This window comes from Thalassophryne amazonica, chromosome 5 (assembly GCF_902500255.1).
Source record: "Thalassophryne amazonica chromosome 5, fThaAma1.1, whole genome shotgun sequence".
Taxonomy (NCBI): Eukaryota; Metazoa; Chordata; class Actinopteri; order Batrachoidiformes; family Batrachoididae; genus Thalassophryne; species Thalassophryne amazonica.
This window is the reverse complement of record NC_047107.1, coordinates 14,560,238-14,585,300: the sequence shown is the minus strand read 5'-3', so window position 1 is coordinate 14,585,300 and position 25,063 is coordinate 14,560,238. Positions and strand designations below refer to the sequence as shown.

Here is a 25,063-nt window from a genome sequence, read left to right as displayed (position 1 = left end):
TCACCAATGGTCACAACTATCAAATCCTTTGCCGCAAAGTAGCCCGGCACCTATTGCTCGCAGAAACTTCATATTTGGTAGGTACATGCCTTGGAGGAGAACTTCGCATGGGTTTGAAGGCCAGTGAGCTTGACCTCTGTTTGAAGGTCACCAGTGGTTGCATTTGTTTTGTAGGCTGGCGACGATGACCGACTTTTTATGGTCACTGTTTGTCACATCCTCTAAATAAATATTATGCCAATCTCCAATTTTTTCATTGTATATCCCAGTTTACATCAAACACATAAGGCTTCAACCAAATACCCACCCCATACAAGTACATATTACTGCACTTTGCATGGAAAATAATACTGCGCGCGTGGCATTTTGTGATGAATGTCTCTAGTTTTCTTTTTTTTTCTTTTTTTTTTTAGCCATTTTTCAGAGAATGTTAATGATAACACAAAAAAAACTTTTTTCCCCACTCATGGTTAGTGGTTGGGTGAAGCCATTTCAAATAATTGGTGATAGAAAATTTAAAAGTTTGCATTTTGTATCACCAGTTATACAGCTTCATGATGAGGTTGTATAGAGGAGGATTTTCTTTAAAAGAAGACCTGACAGTTTAGCTACAAATTGCCGGAAAGTACATCTGAGATGCAAGCCTAAATTTTATCTGTTTTGGTGAAAGAATATCCTTCTCCACTCTCCACTATGAAGCTAAGAGTGGCGACACAAAATGCAAAATTTACACTGTTCACAATTTCTCCAATCACAGCGACAGAAACCTATAACTTCTGGGTGTCTTGGTGGCTTTCCTCACACTTCTCCTTCTTGCACAGTCAGTTTTGAGAACTGTTTACTCCACACAGATTTACCACAGAGTGTCATACTGTTTGTATTTCTTCATAATTGATGTAAATAAAGTCCAAGACATATTCAGTGGCAGCTTCACCATCAGAGAGCCTCATCCACAACTACAACCCCAATTCCAATGAAGTTGGGACATTGTGTAAAATGTAAATAAAAACAGAATACAATGATTTGCTAATCCTCTTCAACCTATATTCAGTTGAATACACCACAAAGACAAGATATTTAATGTTCAAACTGATAAACTTTATTGCTTTTGTGCAAATATTTGTTCATTTTGAAATGGATGCCTGCAACACGTTTCAAAAAACCTGGGACAGTGGTATGTTTACCACTGTGTTACATCAACTTTCCTTCTAACAACACTCAGTAAACATTTGGGAACTGGCTTTTGAGCTTTGTGCTGGTAACAATCTGGATGGTCTTTTTCCTCTTTTGTCCAGAGGACATGACGTCCATGATTTCCAAAAACAATTTGAAGCGTGAAGTTATCAGACCACAGCACACTTTTCCACTTTGCATCTGTCCATTTCAAATGAGCTCGGGCCCAGAGAAGGCGGCGGCGTTTCTGGATGTTGTTTTCCTGAGCCCACGTGGTAAAATCCTTTACACAATGATGTTGGTTTTTAATGCAGTGCTGCCTGAGGGATCGAAGGTCACAGGCATTCTGGTCATGTTGCTTACATGTAGAAAGTTCTCCAGATTCTCTGAATCTTCTGATTATATTATGGACTGTAGATGATGGAATCCCTAAATTCCTTGCAATTCAACCTTGAGAAACATTGTTTTTAAACTGTTGGACTGTTTTTTTCATGCAGTTGTTCACAAAGTGGTGATCCTCACCCCATCTTTGCTTGTGAACGGGTGAGACTTTTGGGGATGCTCCTTTTATACCCAATCATGACACTCACCTGTTTCCAGTTAGGTGTTCTTTGAGCATTCATCAACTTTCCCAGTCTTGTGTTGCCCCGTCCCAACTATTTTGAAACTTGTTGCAGGCATCCATTTCAAAAATGAGTTTGAACATTAAATATCTTGTCTTTGTGGTGTATTCAATTGAATATAGGTTGAAGAGGATTTGCAAATCATTATATTTTGTTTTTATTTCCATTTTACACAATGTCCCAAATTCATTGGAATTGGGGTTGTACCACAAAAGACTCCAAGCTATCATTGATGTTAAAGGGGGGCAATACATGGTATTAAGAACAGTGGTATGTAAACTTTTGATCAGGGTAATTTGGTAGTTTCTGTTGTCATTATGATTTAAAAAGGGTAAACACAGTTGTTTGACAATAAATGGCTTCACCCAACTACTAACCCTGAGCGGAAAAAAAAATTGTGTTATCATTCATATTCTCTGAAAAAAAAAACCCAAGAAATTCTGTCAGGGTATGTAAACTTTTGAGCACAACTGTATATATTGTATGAAGTAGAAATTGTGTTTTTTGTTATTTTTGGAGGTCCTGTGACTTACATACTGAAATATATTCATTATTAATAATAATAATTGCAATTACAATTTGTATAGGAGTCAGAGAACTAAAGAAAATAAACTAATAAAATAATAAAAGAATAAATAACATGAATACAAAGTACACTATAAAAATAAACAAAAATCCCAAATTAAAAAGCTGATTATAAGAAAAAAGGTGAAACCTATACTCCAGTGTTATTTATATATGGTTGATTCCTCATTAAGAGGCTTTTTTTCAACAAGTGCAACTTGGTCTGGGTGTGAAATGTTTAGTTATTCCTCGGCCTCCTTTAGCAGTAATGGTACTTGTAATAAGTGTAGCTTATTCGTAACTTTGGAAGCCAGGCTGGGCGAATTGGAGACTCGGCTCTGCACCGTGGAAAATTCTACAGTTAGCCAGGCCCCTGTAGTCAGTGCGGACCAAGGTAGCTTAGCCGCCATTAGTTTCCCTCTGGCAGATCCCGAGCAGCCGGGAAAGCAGGCCGACTGGGTGACTGTGAGGAGGAAGCGTAGTTCTAAACAGAAGCCCCGTGTACACCGCCAACCCGTTCACATTTCTAACTGTTTTTCTCCACTCGGCGACACACCCGCCGAGGATCAAACTCTGGTTACTGGCAACTCTGTTTTGAGAAATGTGAAGTTAGCGACACCAGCAACCATAGTCAATTGTCTTCCGGGGGCCAGAGCAGGCGACATTGAAGGACATTTGAAACTGCTGGCTAAGGCTAAGCGTAAATTTGGTAAGATTGTAATTCACGTCGGCAGTAATGACACCCGGTTACGCCAATCGGAGGTCACTAAAATCAACATTGAATCGGTGTGTAACTTTGCAAAAACAATGTCGGACTCTGTAGTTTTCTCTGGGCCCCTCCCCAATCGGACCGGGAGTGACATGTTTAGCCGCATATTCTCCTTGAATTGCTGGCTATCTGAGTGGTGTCCAAAAAATGAGGTGGGCTTCATAGATAATTGGCAAAGCTTCTGGGGAAAACCTGGTCTTGTTAGGAGAGACAGCATCCATCCCACTTTGGATGGAGCAGCTCTCATTTCTAGAAATCTGGCCAATTTTCTTAAATCCTCCAAACCGTGACTATCCAGGGTTGGGACCAGGAAGCATGTAGTCTTACACACCTCTCTGCAGCTTCTCTCCCCCTGCCATCCCCTCATTACCCCATCCCCGTAGAGACGGTGCCTGCTCCCAGACCACCAATAACCAGCAAAAATCTATTTAAGCATAAAAATTCAAAAAGAAAAAATAATATAGCACCTTCAACTGCACCACAGACTAAAACAGTTAAATGTGGTCTATTAAACATTAGGTCTCTCTCTTCTAAGTCCCTGTTAGTAAATGATATAATAATTGATCAACATATTGATTTATTCTGCCTTACAGAAACCTGGTTACAGCAGGATGAATATGTTAGTTTAAATGAGTCAACACCCCCGAGTCACACTAACTGCCAGAATGCTCGTAGCACGGGCCGGGGCGGAGGATTAGCAGCAATCTTCCATTCCAGCTTATTAATTAATCAAAAACCCAGACAGAGCTTTAATTCATTTGAAAGCTTGACTCTTAGTCTTGTCCATCCAAATTGGAAGTCCCAAAAAACAGTTTTATTTGTTATTATCTATCGTCCAACTGGTCATTACTGTGAGTTTCTCTGTGAATTTTCAGACCTTTTGTCTGACTTAGTGCTTAGCTCAGATAAGATAATTATAGTGGGCGATTTTAACATCCACACAGATGCTGAGAATGACAGCCTCAACACTGCATTTAATCTATTATTAGACTCTATTGGCTTTGCTCAAAATGTAAATTCAATTCAATTCAATTTTTTTTTTATATAGCGCCAAATCACAACAAACAGTTGCCCCAAGGCGCTTTATATTGTAAGGCAAGGCCATACAATAATTATGTAAAACCCCAACGGTCAAAACGACCCCCTGTGAGCAAGCACTTGGCTACAGTGGGAAGGAAGAACTCCCTTTTAACAGGAAGAAACCTCCAGCAGAACCAGGCTCAGGGAGGGGCAGTCTTCTGCTGGGACTGGTTGGGGCTGAGGGAGAGAACCAGGAAAAAGACATGCTGTGGAGGGGAGCAGAGATCGATCACTAATGATTAAATGCAGAGTGGTGCATACTGTTGGGAAGGTGTCGTAGCACGGACCCACAACAGGGGGCGCAAATGAACGGACAATGAATAAGCCAAAAAGGTAACAATTTAATGTTGTGATAATACACAACAAAACGTACAGTAATTTGCACAGTCAATGTAACTCCAGGTGACGTGTGGGCAGGCTCGAAGATAGAAGACCCCCGACGAGAGAGAAGCCGCGTCCCACACGGCTTCCACCACCAACGGTCTGAAGAACACTGGAGCCGCCAAGTCCCGAGTCCCCAGGTGGCCTCTGTCTTTGGCTGTCGACCCTGGTACTGCTGGCAGAAAGCAGAAATATGATGAGTGAGTGTGAGTCCGCACACTCAGTAATTCTCAGTCCGAACACAGTTAGGAGGGAGCACCTCCACCTCCAAACTAGGAACACACTAGCAGCTCCTGTTACCACTTATCTGGATGGAGTGAGAGGCGAAGACGTCGCTTCTCTCACTGACCGCCAACCCAGCTGAAAGGGCACCACAGGACAACGGCTGCAAACAGATCAGACATAAGTCACAGTTTAAATTCAACAGAGAAATTACCTTGGTAATGGTAGTCGATTTCTCGGCGGGGAGGTGGAGTTGCAGTCCGGCTTTTATGGTGGTGATGATGAACGTGTGACAGCTGGTGCAGAGGATGAGTGACAGCTGTCACTTCTTCTGGGTCTGGCGCCCTCTCGTGCTTGGAGCCCGCACTCCAAGCAGGGCGCCCTCTGGTGGTGGTGGGCCAGCAGTACCTCCTCTTCAGCGGCCCACACAACAGGACCCCCCTCAACGGGCGCCCGACCAGGCTTGTCCGGATGTCTTGCGTAGATCCCGGCCAGGAGGGCCGGGTCCAGGATGAAGCTCCTCTTCACCCAGGAGCGTTCTTCAGGTCATTAACCCTCCCAGTCCACCAGATATTGGAAACCCCGGCCCTTACGACGGACGTCCAGGAGCCTGCGGACTGTCCAGGCAGGCTCCCCGTCAATGAGCCGGGCAGGAGGCGGCATAGGTCCCGGAGTACAGAGGTGCGAGGTGTGGTGTGGTTTGAGACGGGAAACATGAAAGACAGGGTGAATCCGCAGTGAAGCCGGGAGTTGAAGCTTCATTGCGGCCGGGTTGATGATCTTGAGGATTTTGAAAGGTCCAATGAATCTGTCTTTCAGCTTTGGGGAATCGACACACAAAGGGATGTCCTTGGTCGAGAGCCACACCTCCTGCCCGGGCTGGTATGTGGGGGCCGGGGAACGCCGGTGGTCCGCATGGGCCTTGGCCCTCGTCCAGGCCTTTAACAGGGCAGAGCGGGCGGCCCGCCACACCCGGCGGCACCTCCTGAGGTGGGCCTGGACCGAGGGCACACCGACCTCTCCCTCCACCAGCGGGAACAATGGGGGCTGGTACCCCAAACATGCCTCAAAAAGGGAGAGGCCGGTAGCAGACGAAACTTGGCTGTTGTGGGCATACTCGATCCAGGCCAGATGGTGACTCCAGGCCACCGGATGCGCGGAGGTGACACATCGAAGGGCCTGCTCCAGCTCCTGGTTAGCCCGCTCTGCCTGGCCGTTTGTCTGGGGGTGGTACCCGGACGACTCACAGTGGCCCCCAGCTCCTTGCAGAAACTCTTCCACACCTGTGAAGAGAACTGGGGACCACGATCTGAAACGATGTCCGATGGTATCCCATGCAGCCGCATGACGTGGTGGACCAGGAGGTCTGCCGTCTCCTGGGCCGTCGGGAGCTTCGGGAGGGCCACGAAGTGGGCCGCCTTGGAGAACCGGTCCACTATCATGAGAATCACGGTGTTGCCCTGGGACGGCGGGAGGCCCGTGATGAAATCCAGGCCGATGTGAGACCAGGGGCGATGAGGCACTGGCAGGGGTTGGAGGAGTCCCGTCGTCCTCCGATGATCTGCCTTGCCCCTGGCGCAGATGGTACAGGCCTGGACATAGTCCCGGACGTCGGTTTCCAGGGACGCCCACTAGAAGCGCTGCTGGACTACTGCCACGGTCCTACGCACTCCGGGATGACAAGAGAGCTTGGACCCGTGACAGAAGTCCAATACGGCAGCTCTTGCCTCTGGTGGGACGTACAGTCTGTTCTTGGGGCCAGTCCCCGGGTCCGGGCTCCTTGTCAGGGCCTCCCGGACGGTCTTCTCCACGTCCCAGGTGAGGGTGGCCACGACAGTGGACTCGGGGATGATGGTCTCAGTGGGGTTCGACAGCCCCGCTTTGGCTTCTTCTTCATGCACCCGGGCCAATGCATCTGATTTTTGTTTCTTAGTCCCGGGGCGGTACGTGATCTGGAAGTCAAAGCGTCCAAAGAACAGAGACCAGCGGGCTTGCCTGGGGTTCAGCCGCTTGGCGGTCCGGATGTACTCCAGGTTCCGATGGTCCGTGAAAACCGTGAAGGGCAACGATGCCCCCTCCAGCAGGTGTCTCCACTCTTCAAGAGCCTCCTTCACCGCGAGGAGTTCCCGATTGCCGACGTCATAGTTCCGTTCAGCTGGGGTCAACCTGCGGGAATAAAAGGCACAAGGATGGAGAACTTTATCAGCCTCCACGCTCTGGGACAGCACGGCTCCTATCCCTGAGTCAGAGGCGTCCACTTCTACTATGTACTGGCGATCAGGATCAGGCTGCACCAGAACTGGTGCAGTCGAGAACCGGCGTTTCAACTCCTGGAACGCGGCTTCGCACCGATCCGACCAGGCGAAGGGGACCTTGGTGGAGTTCAGGGCAGTCAGGGGGCTAACTACCTGACTGTAACCTTTAATGAACCTTCTGTAGAAATTTGCAATGCCTAGGAACTGCTGTAGTTTCCTGCGGCTTGTTGGTTGGGGCCAATCTCTCACCGCCGCAACCTTAGCCGGATCAGGGGCGACGGAGTTGGAGGAGATGATGAACCCCAGGAAGGACAAAGAAGTGCGGTGGAACTCACACTTCTCGCCCTTCACAAACAGCCGGTTCTCCAACAACCGCTGTAGGACTTGACGTACATGTTGGACATGGGTCTCAGGGTCCGGGGAAAAGATGAGTATATCGTCCAGATATACGAAGACGAACCGATGCAGGAAGTCCCGCAAGACGTCATTTACCAAAGCTTGGAACATCGCGGGAGCGATAGTGAGGCCGAACGGCATGACCAGGTACTCAAAATGACCTAACGGGGTGTTGAATGCCGTCTTCCATTCGTCTCCCTTCCGGATCCGAACCAGGTGGTACGCATTTCTAAGATCCAATTTAGTGAAAATTTGGGCTCCATGCAGGGGCGTGAACACTGAATCCAACAGAGGTAACGGGTATCGGTTGCGAATCGTGATCTCGTTCAGCCCTCTGTAATCAATGCATGGACGGAGTCCGCCGTCTTTTTTACCCACAAAAAAGAAACCAGCACCCATCGGGGAGGTGGAGTTCCGGATCAGCCCGGCAGCTAAGGAGTCCCGGATGTAGGTCTCCATTGATTCGCGTTCCGGACGTGAGAGGTTGAACAACCTACTGGACGGGTACTCAGCGCCCGGGACCAAATCGATGGCACAATCATACGGTCGGTGCGGGGGAAGAGTGAGCGCCAGATCTTTGCTGAAAACGTCAGCAAGATCATGGTACTCATTTGGCACCGCCAATAGATTGGGGGGAACTTTGACCTCCTCATTAGCCGTAGTGCCGGGAGGAACCGAGGATCCTAAACACTCCCGGTGGCAGGTTTCGCTCCACTGCGTCACAACCCCGGACGGCCAATCTATCCGGGGATTGTGCTTCACCATCCATGGAAAGCCCAAAATGACTCGGGAGGTAGATGGTGTTACATGGAACACTATCTCCTCCCTGTGATTCCCAGACACAACCAAAGTCACTGGTTGTGTCTGATGTGTGATTAATGGAAGCAGGGTGCCATCTAGTGCTCGCACCTGCAATGGTGCCGGCAGAGCCACCAGAGGGAGCCCTACTTCCTTTACCCATCTGCTGTCCAGCAGATTCCCTTCAGACCCCGTGTCTACCAGTGCTGTGGCGTGAAGGGTTAAATCCCCACAAAGGATTGTTACTGGGATTCGTGCAGATTTGCGGGGTTTTCCCGCGTGTGTGTTATGGCCCACCCTTAGCCCAGTTTCTAAGGACGGGCGTTGTAGTTTGACCGTTTAGGGCAGTCCTTCTGCATGTGCTCGCAAGAGCCGCAGACAAAACACTCCCCGCGGGCCAGCCTCCTTTGTCTGACATTTGTTTTTACTTTGGCCCTGCTCGTGTCCATAGCCTCCTCAGCAGGGGGAGCTGTAGCCACACGGAGCTCTCTGGCAGTGAAGCGTGGGGACGACGTCACCTTGTCGGAACCGGAAGGGGGAGGGACGGCTCGTGCCCGGTCACACCCCCCGGCCTGCTCCCGACGATGCTCGTTTAAACGGTTGTCTAAGCGTATAACTAAATCGACAAGCCCGTCAAAATCCCGCGGTTCCTCCTTAGCCAGTAGGTGCTCCTTAAGGACCAGGGACAGTCCATTTACAAAGGCGGCGCGGAGCGCAACGTTATTCCAGCCGGACCTCGCTGCTGCGATGCGGAAGTCGACTGCATACTCGGCTGTGCTACGGCGCCCCTGTCTCATCGACAGCAGCACGTTCGAAGCGGTCTCGCCTCTGTTGGGATCAATCAATCAATCAATTTTTTTTATATAGCGCCAAATCACAACAAACAGTTGCCCCAAGGCGCTTTATATTGTAAGGCAAGGCCATACAATAATTATGTAAAACCCCAACGGTCAAAACGACCCCCTGTGAGCAAGCACTTGGCTACAGTGGGAAGGAAAAACTCCCTTTTAACAGGAAGAAACCTCCAGCAGAACCAGGCTCAGGGAGGAGCAGTCTTCTGCTGGGACTGGTTGGGGCTGAGGGAGAGAACCAGGAAAAAGACGTGCTGTGGAGGGGAGCAGAGATCGATCACTAATGATTAAATGCAGAGTGGTGCATACAGAGCAAAAAGAGAAAGAAACAGTGCATCATGGGAACCCCCCAGCAGTCTACGTCTATAGCAGCATAACTAAGGGATGGTTCAGGGTCACCTGATCCAGCCCTAACTATAAGCTTTAGCAAAAAGGAAAGTTTTAAGCCTAATCTTAAAAGTAGAGAGGGTGTCTGTCTCCCTGATCTGAATTGGGAGCTGGTTCCACAGGAGAGGAGCCTGAAAGCTGAAGGCTCTGCCTCCCATTCTACTCTTACAAACCCTAGGAACTACAAGTAAGCCTGCAGTCTGAGAGCGAAGCGCTCTATTGGGGTGATATGGTACTATGAGGTCCCTAAGATAAGATGGGACCTGATTATTCAAAACCTTATAAGTAAGAAGAAGAATTTTAAATTCTATTCTAGAATTAACAGGAAGCCAATGAAGAGAGGCCAATATGGGTGAGATATGCTCTCTCCTTCTAGTCCCCGTCAGTACTCTAGCTGCAGCATTTTGAATTAACTGAAGGCTTTTTAGGGAACTTTTAGGACAACCTGATAATAATGAATTACAATAGTCCAGCCTAGAGGAAATAAATGCATGAATTAGTTTTTCAGCATCACTCTGAGACAAGACCTTTCTGATTTTAGAGATATTGCGTAAATGCAAAAAAGCAGTCCTACATATTTGTTTAATATGCGCTTTGAATGACATATCCTGATCAAAAATGACTCCAAGATTTCTCACAGTATTACTAGAGGTCAGGGTAATGCCATCCAGAGTAAGGATCTGGTTAGACACCATGTTTCTAAGATTTGTGGGGCCAAGTACAATAACTTCAGTTTTATCTGAGTTTAAAAGCAGGAAATTAGAGGTCATCCATGTCTTTATGTCTGTAAGACAATCCTGCAGTTTAGCTAATTGGTGTGTGTCCTCTGGCTTCATGGATAGATAAAGCTGGGTATCATCTGCGTAACAATGAAAATTTAAGCAATACCGTCTAATAATACTGCCTAAGGGAAGCATGTATAAAGTGAATAAAATTGGTCCTAGCACAGAACCTTGTGGAACTCCATAATTAACTTTAGTCTGTGAAGAAGATTCCCCATTTACATGAACAAATTGTAATCTATTAGACAAATATGATTCAAACCACCGCAGCGCAGTGCCTTTAATACCTATGGCATGCTCTAATCTCTGTAATAAAATTTTATGGTCAACAGTATCAAAAGCAGCACTGAGGTCTAACAGAACAAGCACAGAGATGAGTCCACTGTCCGAGGCCATAAGAAGATCATTTGTAACCTTCACTAATGCTGTTTCTGTACTATGATGAATTCTAAAACCTGACTGAAACTCTTCAAATAGACCATTCCTCTGCAGATGATCAGTTAGCTGTTTTACAACTACCCTTTCAAGAATTTTTGAGAGAAAAGGAAGGTTGGAGATTGGCCTATAATTAGCTAAGATAGCTGGGTCAAGTGATGGCTTTTTAAGTAATGGTTTAATTACTGCCACCTTAAAAGCCTGTGGTACATAGCCAACTAACAAAGATAGATTGATCATATTTAAGATTGAAGCATTAAATAATGGTAGGGCTTCCTTGAGTAGCCTGGTAGGAATGGGGTCTAATAAACATGTTGATGGTTTGGATGAAGTAACTAATGAAAATAACTCAGACAGAACAATCGGAGAGAAAGAGTCTAACCAAATACCGGCATCACTGAAAGCAGCCAAAGATAACGATACGTCTTTGGGATGGTTATGAGTAATTTTTTCTCTAATAGTTAAAATTTTGTTAGCAAAGAAAGTCATGAAGTCATTACTAGTTAAAGTTAATGGAATACTCAGCTCAATAGAGCTCTGACTCTTTGTCAGCCTGGCTACAGTGCTGAAAAGAAACCTGGGGTTGTTCTTATTTTCTTCAATTAGTGATGAGTAGAAAGATGTCCTAGCTTTACGGAGGGCTTTTTTATAGAGCAACAGACTCTTTTTCCAGGCTAAGTGAAGATCTTCTAAATTAGTGAGACGCCATTTCCTCTCCAACTTGCGGGTTATCTGCTTTAAGCTACGAGTTTGTGAGTTATACCACGGAGTCAGACACTTCTGATTTAAAGCTCTCTTTTTCAGAGGAGCTACAGCATCCAAAGTTGTCTTCAATGAGGATGTAAAACTATTGACGAGATACTCTATCTCCCTTACAGAGTTTAGGTAGCTACTCTGCACTGTGTTGGTATATGGCATTAGAGAACATAAAGAAGGAATCATATCCTTAAACCTAGTTACAGCGCTTTCTGAAAGACTTCTAGTGTAATGAAACTTATTCCCCACTGCCGGGTAGTCCATCAGAGTAAATGTAAATGTTATTAAGAAATGATCAGACAGAAGGGAGTTTTCAGGGAATACTGTTAAGTCTTCTATTTCCATACCATAAGTCAGAACAAGATCTAAGATATGATTAAAGTGGTGGGTGGACTCATTTACTTTTTGAGCAAAGCCAATAGAGTCTAATAATAGATTAAATGCAGTGTTGAGGCTGTCATTCTCAGCATCTGTGTGGATGTTAAAATCGCCCACTATAATTATCTTATCTGAGCTAAGCACTAAGTCAGACAAAAGGTCTGAAAATTCACAGAGAAACTCACAGTAACGACCAGGTGGACGATAGATAATAACAAATAAAACTGGTTTTTGGGACTTCCAATTTGGATGGACAAGACTAAGAGACAAGCTTTCAAATGAATTAAAGCTCTGTCTGGGTTTTTGATTAATTAATAAGCTGGAATGGAAGATTGCTGCTAATCCTCCGCCCCGGCCCGTGCTACGAGCATTCTGACAGTTAGTGTGACTCGGGGGTGTTGACTCATTTAAACTAACATATTCATCCTGCTGTAACCAGGTTTCTGTTAGGCAGAATAAATCAATATGTTGATCAATTATTATATCATTTACCAACAGGGACTTAGAAGAGAGAGACCTAATGTTTAATAGACCACATTTAACTGTTTTAGTCTGTGGTGCAGTTGAAGGTGCTATATTATTTTTTCTTTTTGAATTTTTATGCTTAAATAGATTTTTGCTGGTTATTGGTAGTCTGGGAGCAGGCACCGTCTCTACGGGGATGGGGTAATGAGGGGATGGCAGGGGGAGAGAAGCTGCAGAGAGTTGTGTAAGACTACAACTCTGCTTCCTTGTCCCAACCCTGGATAATCACGGTTTGGAGGATTTAAGAAAATTGGCCAGATTTCTAGAAATGAGAGCTGCTCCATCCAAAGTGGGATGGATGCCGTCTCTCCTAACAAGACCAGGTTTTCCCCAGAAGCTTTGCCAATTATCTATGAAGCCCACCTCATTTTTTGGACACCACTCAGACAGCCAGCAATTCAAGGAGAACATGCGGCTAAACATGTCACTCCCGGTCCGATTGGGGAGGGGCCCAGAGAAAACTACAGAGTCCGACATTGTTTTTGCAAAGTTACACACCGATTTAATGTTAATTTTAGTGACCTCCGATTGGCGTAACCGGGTGTCATTACTGCCGACGTGAATTACAATCTTACCAAATTTACGCTTAGCCTTAGCCAGCAGTTTCAAATTTCCTTCAATGTCGCCTGCTCTGGCCCCCGGAAGACAATTGACTATGGTTGCTGGTGTCGCTAACTTCACATTTCTCAAAACAGAGTCGCCAATAACCAGAGTTTGATCCTCGGCGGGTGTGTCGTCGAGTGGGGAAAAACGGTTAGAGATGTGAACGGGTTGGCGGTGTACACGGGGCTTCTGTTTAGGGCTACGCTTCCTCCTCACAGTCACCCAGTCAGCCTGCTTTCCTTGGCTGCTCCGGATCTGCCAGGTGGGAACTAACGGCGGCTAAGCTACCTTGGTCCGCACCGACTACAGGGGCCTGGCTAGCTGTAGAATTTTCCACGTTTCGGAGCCGAGTCTCCAATTCGCCCAGCCTGGCCTCCAAAGCTACGAATAAGCTACACTTATTACAAGTACCATTACTGCTAAAGGAGGCCGAGGAATAACTAAACATTTCACACCCAGAGCAGAAAAGTGCGGGAGAGACAGGAGAAGCCGCCATGCTAAATCGGCTAAGAGCTAGTAGCTACGCTAAGCTAGCGGATTCCTAAAAACACTCAAAGTGAATAATGTGTAAATAATTTAGAGGTGATTCAGCAGATGGAGTGCTTTAGTTAAGGCACGTAAAGATTACACTGGGAAACAAATCGTAATCTAGATAACTAGATCAATCTAACTGCGCATATTAAACAGCTAACAGATACAGAAAAACACCACTGTGCTCCGGAACAGGAAGTGATACAATACCACAGTGAGAGCCAACCACCAGTAGAGGCAAGCAAGAGGATCCAACAAGAGGATCCAACACTTGTTTGAACTCCCGTACAAACCCAGTATAAGACGTTAGGAGCCGTGAATTCTGCTCCCAAAGCATCGTAGCCCAGGCGCGTGCCTCTCCTCGAAGCAGATTAATAACATAAGCCACCCGGCTAGCGTCTGATGCATACATGACAAGGCGCTGTGAAAAGACGAGCGAACACTGCATGAGGAAGTCTGCGCACGTCTCGACACAGCCCCTGTACGGTTCCGGAGGGCTTATGTGTGCTTCAGGGGACGGTGGGGGGGTTCGTTGAATGACCAGTGGAACGTCTGATACAGGCCCAGGACCAGCCAGAGGAGGGGCTGCAGCAGCGCCCTGATCGCGCGCTTCCACCCTGGCGGTGAGAGCCTCCACCCTCCGATTAAGGAGGACATTCTGCTCGGTCACTAAATCTAACCGAGCCATGAAGGCGGTTAAGATCTGCTGCAGCTCACTCAACACGCCTCCCGCTGACGCCTGTGCTCCTGGCTCTTCCATTGGCCGTTCAAGCTCGGGTTGACGCCCCTCGGGATCCATGACGATGGCCAAGAAATCCTGTTGGGAAGGTGTCGTAGCACGGACCCACAACAGGGGGCGCAAATGAACGGACAATGAATAAGCCAAAAAGGTAACAATTTAATGTTGTGATAATACACAACGAAACGTACAGTAATTTGCACAGTCAATGTAACTCCAGGTGACGTGTGGGCAGGCTCGAACATAGAAGACCCCCGACGAGAGAGAAGCCGCGTCCCACACGGCTTCCACCACCAACGGTCTGAAGAACACCGGAGCCGCCAAGTCCCGAGTCCCCAGGTGGCCTCTGTCTTCGGCTGTCGACCCTGGTACTGCTGGCAGAAAGCAAAAATATGATGAGTGAGTGTGAGTCCGCACACTCAGTAATTCTCAGTCCGAACACAGTTAGGAGGGAGCACCTCCACCTCCAAACTAGGAACACACTAGCAGCTCCTGTTACCACTTATCTGGATGGAGTGAGAGGCGAAGACGTCGCTTCTCTCACTGACCGCCAACCCAGCTGAAAGGGCACCACAGGACAACGGGTGCAAACAGATCAGATGTAAGTCACAGTTTAAATTCAGCAGAGAAATTACCTTGGTAATGGTAGTCGATTTCTCGGCGGGGAGGTGGAGTTGCAGTCCGGCTTTTATGGTGGTGATGATGAACGTGTGACAGCTGGTGCAGAGGATGAGTGACAGCTGTCACTTCTTCTGGGTCTGGCGCCTTCTCGTGCTTGGAGCCCGCACTCCAAGCAGGGCGCCCTCTGGTGGTGGTGGGCCAGCAGTACCTCCTCTTCAGCGGCCCACACAACACATACAGAGCAAAAAGAGAAAGAAACAGTGCATCATGGGAACCCCCCAGCATTCTACGTCTATAGCAGCATAACTAAGGGATGGTTCAGGGTCCACCCACCACTTTAATCATATCTTAGATCTTGTTCTGACTTATGGTATGGAAATTGAAGACTTAACAGTATTCCCTGAAAACTCCCTTCTGTCTGATCATTTCTTAATAACATTTACATTTACTCTGGTGGACTACCCAGCAGTGGGGAATAAGTTTCATTACACTAGAAGTCTTTCAGAAAGCACTGTAACTAGGTTTAAGGATATGATTCCTTCTTTATGTTCTCTAATGTCATATACCAACACAGTGCAGAGTAGCAACCTAAACTCTGTAAGTGAGATAGAGTATCTCGTCAATAGTTTTACATCCTCATTGAAGACAACTTTGGATGCTGTAGCTCCTCTGAAAAAGAGAGCTTTAAATCAGAAGTGCCTGACTCCGTGGTATAACTCACAAACTCGCAGCTTAAAGCAGATAACCCGTAAGTTGGAGAGGAAATGGCGTCTCACTAATTTAGAAGATCTTCACTTAGCCTGGAAAAAGAGTCTGTTGCTCTATAAAAAAAAGCCCTCCGTAAAGCTAGGACATCTTACTACTCATCACTAATTGAAGAAAATAAGAACAACCCCAGGTTTCTTTTCAGCACTGTAGCCAGGCTGACAAAGAGTCAGAGCTCTATTGAGCCGAGTATTCCTTTAACTTTAACTAGTAATGACTTCATGACTTTCTTTGCTAATAAAATTTTAACTATTAGAGAAAAAATTACTCATAACCATCCCAAAGACGTATCGTCATCTTTGGCTGCTTTCAGTGATGCCGGTATTTGGTTAGACTCTTTCTCTCAGATTGTTCTGTCTGAGTTATTTTCATTAGTTACTTCATCCAAACCATCAACATGTCTATTAGACCCCATTCCTACCAGGCTGCTCAAGGAAGCCCTACCATTATTTAATGCTTCGATCTTAAATATGATCAATCTATCTTTATTAGTTGGCTATGTACCACAGGCTTTTAAGGTGGCAGTAATTAAACCATTACTTAAAATGCCATCACTTGACCCAGCTATCTTAGCTAATTATAGGCCAATCTCCAACCTTCCTTTTCTCTCAAAAATTCTTGAAAGGGTAGTTGTAAAACAGCTAACTGATCATCTGCAGAGGAATGGTCTATTTGAAGAGTTTCAGTCAGGTTTTAGAATTCATCATAGTACAGAAACAGCATTAGTGAAGGTTACAAATGATCTTCTTATGGCCTCAGACAGTGGATTCATCTCTGTGCTTGTTCTGTTAGACCTCAGTCCTGCTTTTGATACTGTTGACCATAAAATTTTATTACAGAGATTAGAGCATGCCATAGGTATTAAAGGCACTGCGCTGCAGTGGTTTGAATCATATTTATCTAATAGATTACAATTTGTTCATGTAAATGAGGAATCTTCTTCACAGACTAAGGTTAATTATGGAGTTCCACAAGGTTCTGTGCTAGGACCAATTTTATTCACTTTATACATGCTTCCCTTAGGCAGTATTATTAGACGGCATTGCTTAAATTTTCATTGTTACGCAGATGATACCCAGCTTTATCTATCCATGAAGCCAGAGGACACACACCAATTAGCTAAACTGCAGGATTGTCTTACAGACATAAGGACATGGATGACCTCTAATTTCCTGCTTTTAAACTCAGATAAAATTGAAGTTATTGTACTTGGCCCCACAAATCTTAGAAACATGGTGTCTAACCAGATCCTTACTGTGAATGGCATTACCCTGACCTCTAGTAATACTGTGAGAAATCTTGGAGACATTTTTGATCAGGATATGTCATTCAAAGCGCATATTAAACAAATATGTAGGACTGCTTTTTTGCATTTACGCAATATCTCTAAAATTAGAAAGGTCTTATCTCAGAGTGATGCTGAAAAACTAATTCATGCATTTATTTCCTCTAGGCTGGACTATTGTAATTCATTATTATCAGGTTGTCCTAAAAGTTCCCTGAAAAGCCTTCAGTTAATTCAAAATTCTGCAGCTAGAGTACTAACGGGGACTAGAAGGAGAGAGCATATCTTACCCATATTGGCCTCTCTTCATTGGCTTCCTGTTAATTCTAGAATAGAATTTAAAATTCTTCTTCTTACTTGTAAGGTTTTGAATAATCAGGTACCATCTTATCTTAGGGACCTCATAGTACCATATCACCCCAATAGAGCGCTTCGCTCTCAGACTGCAGGCTTACTTGTAGTTCCTAGGGTTTGTAAGAGTAGAATGGGAGGCAGAGCCTTCAGCTTTCAGGCTCCTCTCCTGTGGAACCAGCTCCCAATTCAGATCAGGGAGACAGACACCCTCTCTACTTTTAAGATTAGGCTTAAAACTTTCCTTTTTGCTAAAGCTTATAGTTAGGGCTGGATCAGGTGACCCTGAACCATCCCTTAGTTATGCTGCTATAGACTTTGACTGCTGGGGGGTTCCCATGATGCACTGTTTCTTTCTCTTTTTGCTCTGTATGCACCACTCTGCATTTAATCATTAGTGATTGATCTCTGCTCCCCTCCACAGCATGTCTTTTTCCTGGTTCTCTCCCTCAGCCCCAACCAGTCCCAGCAGAAGACTGCCCCTCCCTGAGCCTGGTTCTGCTGGAGGTTTCTTCCTGTTAAAAGGGAGTTTTTCCTTCCCACTGTCGCCAAGTTCTTGCTCACAGGGGGTCGTTTTGACCGTTGGGGTTTTTACGTAATTATTGTATGGCCTTGCCTTACAATATAAAGCGCCTTGGGGCAACTGTTTGTTGTGATTTGGCGCTATATAAATAAAATTGATTGATTGATTGATTATACAATGGAATATACGATAAATGTTTGTACTAACTCTAATTCTCAATCGGCTTCATTTAGCCGGGTGAAGTAATGAGGTCATTGTTTTCTCTGTGGTTCTCGTGGTGTCCAGGAATCGCTGGTCAGGTATCTATGGATGTCAACGGTGATAGAAATGGAGATTTCTCTTTGATGTCCATGACCAACACTGAGATGGGAACCTATGAGGTAAGAATAACCAACAATCACACACTGTGACCAGTTGGACACCTCTTTTAACTGTCATGAGCACAGTTGTGTTAACCAGATTTCCATGTGGTTTACTAACTTTCAGGTGGTGGCAAACTACTTTGGTGTGAATGGAAGTTTGCAGTTGCTGCCAGTATTCAACATAGACCGTTTCACTCTGAAAGGACGGCATGTTGTTCATTCAGAGGACTCATGTAAGAGATAAATCATGTAACGTGACAACATGGTTCGCTGAATCCTGTTGAATCGGGCTCTGATGTGGATTGTGTCTGATTTAACATGTAGGTGGCCTTGGAGTATCGGCTCTGACTGGGATCATAGTGGGAGCTGTTTTGGGAACTGCAATGCTTATAGCATTCTACTTTTTCAAGTAAGCATAGATCCTGCTTAGAAAGATTCATCAGTATAATAAGGTTTGATATTCACACCATCATAACACAAGAAGCTACAACAACATTTGGGCTTAGTTTCCTGAAGTAGTCCACATGAGTGCATAAAAAGAGGCGTGGCCAGTAGTGTCGGAGTGCAGACAGACTGCCTCGTCCACAGCTGTCACATCACATCCAGAGCATATGTAGACGACACAGATTGCTGTCAGACAGCCATAAAAGGCGCTGCCCGATCTCCATATGTCAGCAGGGCAAACCGGAGCACTGTTTGCCTCACGTGCACGTTATAGTGCACATTATAGCCCCAGACATGTGTGTGCGTGGCACACCTGCCCTCCGCACACACGTGTGGGGCTACAGTTGTGACTGAGCTGTGTGTGTGTGTGTGCATAACACTGCCTGTGTGCCACTAAGCGTGTGCGTGGGGCACACGTGGACAAGTAGACAGCTTCGCTCCAAAGTTCACTGGCAGTTGGGCCATACAGTCCCTCAGAAGGAGCCTTTCCATGGAACTTTCTTTTTTCTTGTTTGCAAACTTCAGCAGCAGAACGCAACTCTGGACACCGCGATGATTGGATTATCACATGGAATTATTTCTTTTCTTTTGGGTGAGAGGATTTTAACTGCAGGCTGCTGTTCTGGCTTCATATCCACGTGAGTGCTGTGAAACATCCTGGACTGGTGTTGGAGGTAAGATGCATGTTTATTAATGTCGTAACGGCCTGGCACAGGTTCCATGTGATATCTCCTCCAGAGTTACAAGGTGGACATTTCTTACAATGTGAGATCCGTCCGGCTCCGAGCCTGACACACACAATGACGCGTTACTGCGCAGCACGGAGCCCGTGTTACAGTGTTGTTCAGTACAGTAGTGTTCAGAATAATAGTAGTGCTATGTGACTAAAAAGATTAATCCAGGTTTTGAGTATATTTCTTATTGTTACATGGGAAACAAGGTACCAGTAGATTCAGTAGATTCTCACAAATCCAACAAGACCAAGCATTCATGATATACACACTCTTAAGGCTATGAAATTGGGCTATTAGTAAAAAAAAAAGTAGAAAAGGGGGTGTTCACAATAATAGTAGCATCTGCTGTTGATGCTACAAACTCAAAACTATTATGTTCAAACTGCTTTTTAGCAATCCTGTGAATCACTAAACTAGTATTTAATTGTATAACCACAGTTTTTCATGATTTCTTCACCTCTGCGAGGCATTAATTTTGTTGGTTTGGAACCAAGATTTTGCTGGTTTACTAGTGTGCTTGGGGTCATTGTCTTGTTGAAACACCCATTTCAAGGGCATGTCCTCTTCAACATAAAGCAACATGACCTCTTCAAGTATTTTGACATATCCAAACTGATCCATGATACCTGGTAAGTGATATATAGGCCCAACACCATAGTAGGAGAAACATGCCCATATCATGATGCTTGCACCACCATGCTTCACTGTCTTCACTGTGAACTGTGGCTTGAATTCAGAGTTTGGGGGTCATCTCACAAACTGTCTGTGGCCCTTGGACCCAAAAAGAACAGTTTTACTCTCATCAGTCCACAAAATATTGCTCCATTTCTCTTTAGGCCAGTTGATGTATTCTTTGGCAAATTGTAACCTCTTCTGCACGTCTTTTATTTAACAGAGGGACTTTGCGGGGGATTCTTGCAAATATATTAGCTTCACACAGGCGTCTTCTAACTGTCACAGCACTTACAGGTAACTCCAGAGTGTCTTTGATCATCCTGGAGCTGATCAATGGGTGAACCTTTGCCATTCTGGTTATTCTCTATCCATTTTGATGGTTGTTTTCCATTTTCTTCCACGCGTCTCTGGTTTTTTTGTCCATTTTAAAGCATTGGAGATCATTGGAGATGAACAGCCTATAATTTTTTGCATGTGTATAGGTTTTCCCCTCTACAATCAACTTTTTAATCAAACTACGCTGTTCTTCTGAACAATGTCTTGAACATCCCATTTTCCTCAGGCTTTCAAAGACAAAAAAGCATGTTCAACAGGTGCTGGCTTCATCCTTAAATAGGGGACACTTGATTCATACCTGTTTGTTCCACAAAACTGATGAACTCACTGACTGAATGCCACACTACTATTATTGTGAACACCCCCTTTTCTACTTTTTTTACTAATAGCCCAATTTCATAGCCTTAAGAGTGTGCATATCATGAATGCTTGGTCTTTTTGGATTTGTGAGAATCTACTGAATCTACTGGTACCTTGTTTCCCATGTAACAATAAGAAATATACTCAAAACCTGGATTAATCTTTTTAGTCACATAGCACTACTATTATTCTGAACACTATCAATCAATCAATCAACTTTTTTCTTATATAGCGCCAAATCACAACAAACAGTTGCCCCAAGGCGCTCCATATTGCAAGGCAAGGCCATACAATAACCATGAAAAACCCCAACGGTCAAAACGACCCCCTATGAGCAAGCACTTGGCCACAGTGGGAAGGAAAAACTCCCTTTTAACAGGAAGAAACCTCCAGCAGAACCAGGCTCAGGGAGGGGCAGTCTTCTGCTGAGACTGGTTGGGGCTGAGGGAAAGAACCAGGAAAAAGACATGCCGAGAAGGGGGGCAGAGATCGATCACTAATGATTAAATGCAGAGTGATGCATACGGAGCAAAAAAAGAAAGAAACAGTGCATCATGGGAACCCCCCCACAGTCTACGTCTAAAGCAACATAACCAAGGGATGGTCCAGGGTCACCCGATCCAGCCCTAACTATAAGCCTTAGCGAAAAGGAAAGTTTTAAGCCTAATCTTAAAAGTAGAGAGGGTATCTGTCTCCCTGATCTGAATTGGGAGCTGGTTCCACAGGAGAGGAGCCTGAAAGCTGAAGGCTCTGCCTCCCATTCTACTCTTACAAACCCTACGAACTACAAGTAAGCCCGCAGTCTGAGAGCGAAGCGCTCTAATGGGGTAATATGGGGTAACACTACTGTATGATGGAGACAATAGTTCACATTATTTACATTGCCCATGGGAATGAATGGATAAATATCTGTACTGTAAGGTCTATTGTGGATATAACAGGCCGTTCAGATTTGCGGCACCATGTGGGCAGCAGCACACAGAGCACATGTCCATCCTGCTTCCTTCTTTAAAGTTAGAACATTTCTAAAGCCCCTTTCACACCGGAGCTGCTCCCAGTTGCGTTGTTATGACAACGCCGTGTGGAAGCAACGTAGTGCCGAGATGATGCAGCTTGGCGCCACAACAGCGTGAGGGGCGCAAAAAAAATGAAACATGTTTCATTTTTGTTTGTGTCCTCTGCTCGACGCAGAATTAAGTGGTTTCAGTGCAAGTCAGAGCAACAGGACGGTACTCAACGTGACTGGAAGCCACACACTCACAAGACAACGTTACCTGACGCCAATTCATGATTCCTGCTGTGTTCCATTGTTCCCGCAGTATAAATCAAGCAGGATTGTTTTTATACCGTGTACACAATACAGTAAAACTACACGTTCAAAAAAGAGCACAAAAAAATGCAAATTGTAGCTGCAGCTCCTTCTCTTGTGTGGAGCTGTCTGGTGAAGAGAGGTGCTGTGCAGCAGCTTCTTCTCTCACAAATGTGTTTATATAAAATCCATAAAAGTCCTGCTCACAGACTGATTGCCAGAGACAGGACATGTCCTCATCAAGTAGAACTCCAGACTCCACATTTGCTCACGGACAGTTCGTTCGCACGCATCTCGCGGTCAGATATTCCTGCTTCGTCATGATGCTGCAGGAAGCAATTGGGAGCAGCCCCAGTGTGAAAGGGGCTTAAGTTCTCTCAAGATTAACTTTGCCTTCAGTTTGAAGTCTCTCTGCAGGATGATGGAACTGTGCATATAGCCTCCTCTTTCCCTTTCTCCATTCTGACTTAAAAAAACATGTTACAAAAAGATCTTTGACTAATACAACAGTGAAAGACATGGCATCAACAACTCACAAATGTAAGAAGCAAACATCTTCAAAATGGCTTTGAAACCAAATATAAGTCAGAGTGTTGACTTTCAGAGGATCATGGAAGACCAGCCAACCAGAGCAGAGAGCAGTGGCTAGACTTTGCTTGGAGCCGGTATAGAATGAAGAAGTAAGGTACCTCCTTCCTTTCACTAGCCTGGGTGTACACCTTAGACAAGCGTTAACACACACTTGGCCTCCCTTGGCCGGTGATACGGCTTGGCTACATCCCTTTTGGCGGATCTGCAAGTCAAGTTGGTGGTATTTCCAGCAAGTTGGCAGTTCTGTCAGTCAACCCAGCTGCAGTTCTGGCTCAAAGTCCCAATGGTAGAACAGGCAGTAGTTGGTAGCAACTCTACAGGCTGTGAAGACGGATGAGGGCTGCAGCAAATGGCGACTCTCGGTCATCTTGATTCCCCTTGCCATTGAAAATGAGTTCCTGTTTTTGCCAAGTCATGTGTGGTGGCTGTCATGCAGCAGTCTCTGCACTTTGAAAGATCTCATGCACAGGTGGCCTCCTGTTATATAAAAAGCCCTATGGCGACCGATGAGCGGTAATGGGGGCAGCATCGTGATATCTGGACACTAAAGATGTGGAGATTAATTGATACGAATCGGTATCTAGATACAAACATGCGTGATGCGAGTGTATCGATTCATTCAATGTACATCAATTCAGTTGTTGTCTGAAATCGCGATGCATCGGTCGCTGCGTACTTGCATCGGTCGTTGCATACTTGCATCGGTCGCTGCGTGCTTGCATCAATTTTTTCCGAGGCACATTGAACGAACCATCACTACTTTGACAGAAGCCTGAAAGCACATTTCTATCTCAATAAATATATTTCAAAATGGAGGCCCGCGAGAACAGCAGCAAGCAGTTGGAAGACATTTTTGATGCACCTAAAACATTTAAATCAGCTGTTTGGAGATATATTGGCTTGTTTTTAAAGATGGGAAACTTGAAAAGATGCATGTCATTTGGAAAGAATCCTGTGGCCGCCGCTGCGCCACTCAGCAAAACTGATAAGAAAGTATCTCAAATTACTTTTGCCAAGGCGGGTACTCTCTCAGTGAGTGACTCACTTTAAGTCACTCATTGAAAGTGACATTGTTTTACTGTACTGTATAAGTTCTGACATTGTGATCAAACAGGTTCCAAATATGGCGGAACTGTTTCCTGTTCCTTGATGTTGCATCTGGTAAATTTGCTGCTTATAAGGAGTAAAACAAATCCTCTACCTCTATTAGAATCAGAAGAAGAAGAAGAATACCACAGTACCATACTGAATTGCAGTTTCTTATTTTCTGTTTAAATTTTTTGTATAATTTCTTTGTATCATGTTGAATCACATCGTATCGCATTGTGAGGAATTGAATTGCCATCGTCTGTATCGTCATGTATCGCAAGATGTATCGTATCACTGGTAGTGTATCAAGATGCGTATTGAATCATTGTCAATGATGAGATTCACATCTCTACTAAACACTCCAGTCACAATTTGACATGTTAGGCAGTGAATTCATGATTCAGTCGTCTTGCTGAGGGATTCGAGATGGTTGAGCTTTTCGGTAGCTGTATTCGCGACTAAGCGGCCCTGTTCAGGAACCACTCTGCTTAAGGCCCACTGACATGAGCATGCCTTTGCTTCACGACACATCACGACATAGGTCGTGATGTGTCGTGATGTGTCGTGATGTGTCATCGACGTTCGTACTATTGCTTGAGTCTCAGGCATGCTCGTGTCAGTGTTGTGTGGGCCGCCAGAAGAGGAGGTACTGCTGGCCCACCACCAGAGGGCGCCCTGCCTGAAGTGCGGGCTTCAGGCACGAGAGGGCGCTGCTGCCTACAGGAACAGCCGAGGTGACAGCTGTCACTCATCAACTATGACAGCTGTCACCGATCATCTGCATCTCACCCTGGATAAAAGCAGGATGACACCTCCACCACATCGCCGAGATATCGACTTCTGTGAGAGGTAATTTTCTCTGCCAGCATTAAGTGATTCCAAGAGCTATTGTGTTGCAGCTGTCACCCAGAGGACCGGCGTGGGTCACGACTGTTTCGTCCTACTTCCCGTCAGATAAGTGGTTAAACAGACGCTGCACGAGTGTGTGTTAAAGGTGGAGGTGGAATTCCCACCGTTATTGTTACGGGGTGTACACACACCCACACTTGACTGTCTTTGTTCTCCGCCAGCAGTACCAGATCCGACACGCTGAGACGGTGGCCACCTGGGGACTTCGGGACTTGGCGGCTCCAGTATCCTTCGGGTTCGGTGGCGGTGGAAATCGTGTGGTTCCGGTTCATCTCCAGACGGGCGTCTCCTATCGTCGAGCCTGCCCACACGACACCTTCATTAATTGACTTGTATTTATTCTGTAATCTGCTGTGTGTGGGTGTGACATTCACAACAGTAAAGTGTTCTAATTTAACTCCCTCAATTGTCCGTTCATTTACGCCCCCTGTTGTGGGTCCGTGTCACTACACTTTCCCAAC

General features: G+C 45.5%; 1 protein-coding gene across 1 annotated transcript in view; it reads left to right on the top strand.

The window, feature by feature from the left end:
* npr3 (natriuretic peptide receptor 3) overlaps nucleotides 1-25,063 on the top strand; it is a 211,077-nt gene that overhangs the window by 168,144 nt on the left and 17,870 nt on the right. The window contains exons 5-7 of the mRNA XM_034169735.1: nucleotides 18,079-18,173; nucleotides 18,280-18,388; nucleotides 18,480-18,564. Coding sequence (XP_034025626.1) covers nucleotides 18,079-18,173; nucleotides 18,280-18,388; nucleotides 18,480-18,564 — 289 coding nt within the window. The remainder of the gene's footprint in view (nucleotides 1-18,078; nucleotides 18,174-18,279; nucleotides 18,389-18,479; nucleotides 18,565-25,063) is intronic.